We start from the raw sequence: 8,640 nt of genomic DNA on the forward strand, positions 1-8,640 counted from the left end.
CTCAGCAAGCCTACATCGCGATACGCGATGGGCTTGCCAAAGGACCCATCGCGTACCGCGATAGGGTCCAAAATCTGCTCTATAAATAGCAGCCACGGGTCTTCACAAGTCCACACCCAAATCACACAGTTTACTCTCTCACTACTCTCTCTCTCTCTACACCTCGAAATACGTGCCATCGATCCATCTCGTTTTGCGTACCCGATTTCTCATAATTCGTGCTATACCTCGATAATCGTGCCACCTCCCGATGACGTTAAGAAAGAAGATGGTATTGGAGTGACGTCTCGACAAGTTACCTCGTAAAGCGTGCCGACGTAGAAGAGTGTCTCGATTTGCGTGCCGAAGTGAAGTATTGATCAAGTAAGAGTGGAAAAGATCAAGCGGCGTCGAAGTGCTGCCCAAATAACTAGGGATTATAAGCCGAGTTAAGGTAGGTGTAATGCCCGACTAAAATAATAATAAAATATTATAAAGGCTTAATGCCCTAAGTCGGAATTATACTCGATGATTATAAAAAGAGAAAATAAATAACAAAGAAAAGAAAAGAAAGAAATATAAAAGTGTATACATATACATATGTATAATTATATATGTAATTCTTTGTTATAAATATTATTTAAGTTTAATGAGTATTCTTAAATAATAAAGAAAAGAATACGTTTCTTAAAGAAGAAGAAACGTAGAGTTTTATAAATAAACTAAAGGTTTATAAATATTACTTTTTAACTAAAGGTTTTAAAGTAAAAATAGATAATGAACTAAAGGTTCATCGAGATAAATAAGACTAAAGGTCTTAAGCCGGATCGTGTATCCGACTAACAAAAGTTATACTCGTACTATAGGTGCGAGATAACAAGAGAAAGACTCAAGGACGGTGTTGGAGGCCGATATTTTAAAGGTGAATACGTCCCACTTTTACAAGCTTGTTTTCAAACAAACAAACGTGTTATGTGTAAAACTTTACATGAGACTAAGTGTCTCTAAAAACATTGTAAATAAGAGTATGAGTCTAGCCCTCAGGCTGTGGTATACGTTTGTCTGGATCCTTACATATGTGGTATGCGGTGGGAACATCGCACCACGCCTGGTCACGACCTCCAGCCATGATGGGCCGAACCAAAGTATGTTCAAGTGAGAATGGCCTTGTGTATATTTATGGTACCTAAGTACGTCAAAACGCTGCGGTGTTTTGCTGGGGTGACCTAGTGTAGAGACTCGAGTTTATAATGATTGTTTAACTTGATTATTCCTAAGCCAAGATGGGCCGAGACTTACGTGGTCTCGAGGGGTAATTAAGTAAAGAAAATATTTTTGCGTCAGCATATTCACCAGCATTCGTTGCTGACATATTTTATTACATTTTGCAGGTAATCAAGATTAGAGCTTGAAGGACGAAAAAGCTCAAGAATCCGATGGCTCGGATAATTTTGTGTAAATCTTAAAATATGGTGGTTTTGTAAAACTCTTAACAAGTAATCCTAAACGAGACTTTCGTCTCGTATTTTGTAATGTAAATATTTATAATATCGATCCTTATGTTTTTATAAGACTTCTGCTAATAACCGTAACTCTGATTTATTTACAAATGTGGTACAAACTATTTATCATACTCCTAGGCCCAAGATGGGGATGTGACATTAACATATCATAACGAAAATCTGGGTCGTAATAAACTATTATACGTTAATCAACAAAACGATTTTTAGTTTTTTATTTACAATTCGGTTTCAGGGAATTACCTTGACCACGTTACCATTGAATTCCACCATGGAGAAGATTTTAGGAAATATCTAGAAACTAAATATAAGGAGGGGTATGATTATTGTTGTCAAGGAGTAAATGCATACCAATATTTGAGGTTGCTCGATGGTTTTGGGCTTGAATTATGCTCTTCAGGGTTATAAACAAAAAAAAATAAAAAATAAAAAAACTGAATTAAACTAAACATTAAATTGACAAATTTACAAACTTTGGACTGAATTGGTAAAAATATCAAACCACAGGGACTAAGATGACCATTAACTCAAAATTAAAAGGAGAAAGACAAAATTACCCTTAAACTAACAGCATAGCTGGATGCCGTTAGACGGATGAGACGTAATTGGTTAATATTTAAAACTATGAGGACTAAATTGACAAAATTACAAATTTTGGATTGAAGTGGCGAAAGTAACAAACCACCGGGACAAAAATGACCATTAACTCTAAAATAAAATGTACAAACTATTAAAAAATTTCAATTTACCACCTTCGGTACCGGTAGTGAAAAGTTACCACATCGAAACAAAAACCATAAAAATATTTAAATGTTATATGTTCTTTTTATATTTTATAGTATTATTCAGTTGTTATTTTTCTTATTTATTATTAATTTTTTATGTTAAAAAGGGTTAGCATCCTCAACGGGCTAATTCTTGAAGCTTCGATTCAAATTAGTTATGTAAAACGCTACGCAATGGATTTTAGAATATTCAACTTTTGGACCCTCGCTAACCAATAGATGATTAACTAACATGACGCCCACAACATTGTAAAAGAGTACCAGCCCTATCAAAACGACTGTAGTCACTAGTATTATTCGCTCATAACCGTTGAGGCTCTCCTACCTCAACAATGTTCCGGATCCAGAACATCAAGAATCTGGATTAGTCTATTATGAATGCAAAATCATGTAACATAATATTTGACTAAATTATCAAAACTAACCCCCAGCCCAACCTACTTTAAACATTTCCTAACAAAAAAAACAATTAAAAATAACTGAATATTTTATACACACCCGTTGCACAGCTAATCTACCCCATACACGTGTTAGGTGTGACACGTACACATGCATATAAATGATGTTCACAAGTAATTGCTCTAACTAAACAATTGCTTACACACCATCGCCAGGTTTATACAGACATCATCAAAACCTAAACTTATGTTTAAAAGATGAAACGATTGATAAATAAGCGTACATATGCCCACACAACAAACCCCAATTTACCAACGCCCTAATAGTAAAAAAAGAAAATAACAAAGGGGGTGTTTGGGATTTCTTATTTTTATCAACTTATAACTTATAAACTTTTTGAAAAGTTAATAAGGTGTATAAGGTGTTTGGTAAACCATAAGACCTTATGGATTTTAACTTATGGTGAAGGCAAAATAAATGGTTTTGAAAAGTTAGGAATATGTAACTTATTAACTTAATGAGTTTGATTTACCTATTATACTCCTCTAACCCTTAAACCTCATTACACTCCTTTTAAAAAAAAGTGTCCCTTATGGTTATTCTGGTTTTTCCCAACACATAAGCTAATCAAAACATTTTCTTTAAAAACTTATTTTAAAAATTTTATAAGTTCATAAGTCCTTTTTAACTAAAAAATTCTTTTTCATAGCAGTCTCAAAACACACCCAAATTAAGAAAGTTTGTTAAATCCCCTCATTTTCATGTCATCTCCTCTCTTCCCCACTATAACAAACAAAAACCAAACCAACAGCACAAACTCCACCTAGATACCCTTTTCTTTCTTGTTTCCAAATAAAAACACACACACACACACACACACACAAATGGCCACTTCAATTCTTCTCTCAAGTTCTTTCTCCCCAATTCCAGGATGCCCCAAATTCACCTTCACATCCAAACTCAATCGTACAGTAAAACCCATCAACAGTTATTCCAATAAAGGCTTTTTAAAGACCACCCAGTTGGTGCCCACGAGGTGTTCGACGAAATGCCGCAGAATATTTGTTCTCGGAGAATCCGATACGGGTGTTTCCAAAGATGTTCTGGTGGGTGAGGACTCGGCGAATTTCGAGTTAGCGAAGCAAAAGATTAGTTCTTGGATATATTTCACTGGGGTTTTGGGGGTTGTGCTGTTTATTCTTGATGTTGTTTGGCTTGATAATTCTACTGGGTTTGGTAAAGTTCTCATCGATTCGGTTTCGGGAGTGTCTGATAGCCCCGAGGTTAGTTTTCGCCTCGTTAAGTTGATTCAAATTTGATGGGTTCTTTGTTGAATTTGTGAATTTTGATGATGAAATTGAAGTGTTGGTTTGTTTTAACTGTTGGTTGAAATTGAATCCTATTTGGGAATTGAATGATGCAACTTATTTGAGTCGAATTTGAGATGCAGTTAGAAATCTTACATCTTGTTAAGTTCGACTCAGTTAGGGGTGCAAACGAGCCGAACCGCTCACAAGCTACTCGATATCGAAGTCGTTTAGTTATCGAGCCTGAGCCTTGTATGGGGCGATCATTTAGGCTCTTTGAGCCTAACGAACCTTGTGTACTTTTAAGTTTCAACTCTTTTAGAATTTTATGTATTAAATTCACAAAAAAAACGAGCTTTGGCCCGTTTAAGGTACTGCACACAAGCTCGAGTCGAGTTTAGGCTCATTTAAGGTTTTTCTCCACTATTAAAAAAATTTAAAATGTAGACAAATTAATTAATAGATAATAAACGAGCCGAGCTCGAAATGAGCTCTCGTATGTCAAACGAGCCGAGCTCGAGCCTAGTCAAGCTCAGGCTCGGATCGGCTCGTTTACAGCGCCAGACCCAATAGATATTCAATTTGAGTAATTTCGATTCGAATATATAAGATAATGTAATGAGATTAGTTACAAAATTTTGTTTCGTACATCTAATATCTGATTTCTGTCTGCAGGTTGTAATGCTCCTTCTTACACTTATTTTTGCAATTGTACATAGTGGTTTAGCTAGTCTTCGAGACCCAGGTGAAAAACTCATTGGAGAACGTGCTTTTCGTGTATTATTTGCAGGAACATCCCTTCCTCTAGCCGTTAGTACAATTGTGAGTAATGTGAACTTTACCGTTAATATTTTCTCTGTGTTTATTTTAACGTGTTACATGACATTAAATACTTGTGATTCAGGTGTATTTCATTAACCATAGATACGATGGTGTTCAGTTATGGCAGTTACAAAATGCTCCATGGTTACATCATTTATTGTGGGTTACTAATTTCATATCGTTCTTCTTTCTTTATCCATCAACATTTAACTTATTAGAAGTTGCTGCGGTTGATAAACCTAAAATGCATCTTTGGGAAAGTGGTATCATGAGAATCACCAGGCATCCACAGGTATTTCAGTTTTTGTTAGTTAGAACTTATAAATGGCAAATTTGGCCCGTTTGTAGTTAAACGGGTCGGTTTGGTTTTGTACCTTGTCTTTAACCGGTCGCATTGGTAAATTTATTAAAATCAGCTCAAATGAAAATTTCTTGGACGGGTCAACCGGTTGAAGAAAGTCACACCAAGTGTATTCAATCTAGGGGTGTGCATTAAAGTATTAAACTGAAAAAACCATCAAGTAACAAAAAAAAACCGAAATAATCGAACCTGAACAAGAACCGACGGTTTGGTTTCATGTTTTCATTAAAATTCGAATTTTCGGTTCGGTTTATTTAGTTTGGTTTTGTATGTGACTAAACCTGAAAAAAGAGAACGGAAGCGAACCGAAATTATGGATTTTCATTTTGAATATTAAGTAATTTCTCAGTTTTTTTATTAATTAACAAAAAGATTTAGGCCCCAAATCCATTATTTTAGGCTAAATTTTTTTAGCCAAAAAGTTCAAGCCGTAATGGTAAAACTGATAAAATCGAAACTGATTAAACAAAAACCGATAGTTTGGTTTCATAAAAACCAAATTATTTATTCGGTTTCGGTTTTGCATGTGACTCAAACTGAAACAGGCGAATCAAACTAAATGTATAGATTTTTAATATTAAACGTCAAGTAATTTATAAGGTTTTATAAATAGTGTAACCCAAATACTGAAACTCAAATGTATAATGTTAGTTAATTATTAATTAACAAAAAGATTTAGGCTCAAATTCATTATTTTGGGCAAATTTTTTTCAGCCCAAAAATTTCAAGCTCAAACGGTGAAATCCAAATAAACCGAAATTGAACCGAACCCAAACTGAGAACCGAAAAAAAACTGAAACTGAACGGTTTTAGAAACTTAAATATCAAATTTTCGGTCTTTGGCTTGGCTCGAGCCCATAACCAAGCCAAAAACCGACCCATGCACACCGCTAGTATTCACAACGTATCAAGCATTCAAGCCTAGTCAATCAACTTTCTTTTTTGTAACGTCTAACTTTTTTCATCATATTCATAACATTATTTCTTTATAAAACTCCAGAAAAGACAAAAGTGCTCATGGGTCAGTTAGACCCGACTTTACCCATGCTAAAAAACCCATTTTGACATGAATTCCTTTCGACCTGTCACCAATCCGCCTGACCTGACCCGCTCCGGCTCTTTTCAGTTGGTAGGACAGGTGATGTGGTGCATCGCTCACACAATATGGATTGGGAACTCGGTGGCTGTAGCAGCATCGGTTGGGCTAATCGGGCATCATTTGTTTGGTGCTTGGAATGGAGATAGAAGATTGAAAATCAGATATGGTGAAGCGTTTGAAATTGTGAAAAGTCGAACGAGTGTGGTCCCGTTTGCGGCTATCCTCGATGGTCGTCAAAAGTTGCCAAAAGATTATTATAAGGAGTTCATAAGGTTGCCATATTTGGCTATAACTGGATTGACTTTAGGAGCTTACTTTGCCCATCCACTCATGCAGGCTGCTAGTTTAAGGCTTCATTGGTAGTGTACACTTTAAAATATTTGTATCAAACACACAACTACATAAGATCAAGGTTTAGTAACATATGTTGTTAAACATGTACAATTGTAAAGATTCTATTACTTAAAATACCCTTTATATAAGAAGTGAAAACGTAACACCTCATGATGGTTTGGATAAGAGTTCAAAAGTGTCAAAATGGATAAGATATAGTACATGCGAGTCGATCTATAATGATTAGTTTGAACTAGGGTTGTAATTTCATAAACCGTAACACCATGTATAACCTGTAAACTATAGTTTACACATGTTTTCATTTTTTTTGGTCTTTTCCTCGACTGGTGTATGAATATCGAATCACTGAACCGGATACCCTATTAATTGTGCTTTGAAACTAACTTTCACCAACTTTGATTACAGTTATTCAAGATTTCAATATATTTTAGCTAGATATCTTGTTGTTCATGATGTAGCGTAAAGTTTTAACATGTTGGCATTAGTTACATTACGTGTAGGATTTTAAAATGATTTAGCAACGGAAGCATACAAGATTTTGAAACTTTGAACACTTGTACTTCGCCATCAAAGAGGACTTACTGGGTATTTTGAACATGCTTAGATGTAATTATGGTATATGTCTTCTTGATTTCTAATACTTTCATCATGAACATATTGTTTTGACTGTCACTAACACGTTCATGTCTTGTCACAATGTTCTCACAATCTTGAACATTTAATTGGGCTGGGCTGAAAGTCAAGAGACTAGGGGTGTGCATAATTAGGGGCGGAACAAAAAACCCGATAAGCCGGATCGAAAAAGACCGAAGCCCGGACTTGTAGTGTAACCATCGGTTATTTATTCGGGTCGGGTATTGGGCCAAAACCCGAGTTAACCGACTATTTCAGGACCAAGACCAACCCAAATAGCCTCTTGTGTGTCTTCATTAGCCATGCAATCGCGTCTCTGTCTAGATTGTCATCTTCATGCTCTATATGATATGAAGATCTCTTGGTTCTTCGTAAAGTATTAGAGGAAAAAAATAGAATGATGATAGCTTACGAAAGAATACATTGTATATGAGACTAAAAAAAAGCAAGCATGTACTCGTTTGTTAGCCTAGAAAATGACTACTCTTAAATTTCCAATTTTTCATTGAAAAGTCCAACTAGTGTAAAACCAAATTGAAAATGCTAGTTTCTTTACTTGTAAATTACACAGATTTATTTATGTATCTTTTTTACTTTTTAATTTGCTATAGTTGGGTTTCAACTTATCTAGAACATGTGTAGTAGGTGTGTTCTTTGGGTTTGTTTTCGGGTTTTTCGGGTTGGGTTATTCGGGTTTCAAACTTTTAAATCTCGACTCAAAACCCAACCCAAATCTCTCACGGGTTTTCCGGGTTCAAGTTTTTTCGGGTTGGGTTAATTAGTTTCGAGTATCCTAGAACAAAAAAATTACAATATATTCTTCTTTGCTTGTAACGTAAATAACCAAAGAATAAATAAACATAACCTAATAAAACAATTATCTAATAGAAGTAAACGTGAGGGCTGGCGCCGCACCGGCCATTTTGTTTTGTTTCCTTTTTTTTGTTTTTTCTTTTTTTGCACCGGCCATTTTGTTTTGTTTTTTCTTTTTTTGTTTTTGCTTTGGTATCATAACAAAAAAGATAACGCTAATCGATAGAACTCTTTTGTTTTAGGTTCGGTAACATAATGAATGTGACGGAACCAACCAAAACGTAACGCTAACCGACCGAACTCTTTTGTTTTAGTTTCGGTACCGTAATGAATGTGATGGAGCCGACCGAATTTGCGTAGACTAACCGCCACAACGCCTGAGTTTGACCAACGTCACCCCATTGGCCAACCTCAATTTATATATATTTATTGTTTTACTTCTGGTACCGTAACCACCGTAACCGAACGAATTTTTTTTGTTTGAGTTACGGTACTGTAACGAAGACCATGGAAATCGAAATCTTTAGGTAGACTCACCCGCATCAACGCCCGAGACCGACGTTGCTCG

The 8,640-nt window shown here is 35.5% G+C and overlaps 1 protein-coding gene across 1 annotated transcript; it reads left to right on the forward strand.

Moving 5' to 3' along the window:
- The first annotated feature begins 3,539 nt into the window (after positions 1-3,539).
- On the forward strand, positions 3,540-6,802 carry LOC143533017 (15-cis-zeta-carotene isomerase, chloroplastic-like). Its single transcript, XM_077027908.1, has 4 exons — positions 3,540-3,966; positions 4,666-4,812; positions 4,895-5,104; positions 6,300-6,802. The coding sequence occupies exons 1-4, from the start codon at positions 3,568-3,570 to the stop codon at positions 6,633-6,635; spliced, it is 1,092 nt and encodes a 363-aa protein (XP_076884023.1). The 5' UTR covers positions 3,540-3,567; the 3' UTR covers positions 6,636-6,802.
- Positions 6,803-8,640: the final 1,838 nt, after the last annotated feature.

This window comes from Bidens hawaiensis, unplaced genomic scaffold (assembly GCF_021521415.1).
Source record: "Bidens hawaiensis isolate Kalapana, Puna unplaced genomic scaffold, B.hawaiensis_p1.1 tig00000702_1, whole genome shotgun sequence".
Classification (NCBI taxonomy): Eukaryota; Viridiplantae; Streptophyta; class Magnoliopsida; order Asterales; family Asteraceae; genus Bidens; species Bidens hawaiensis.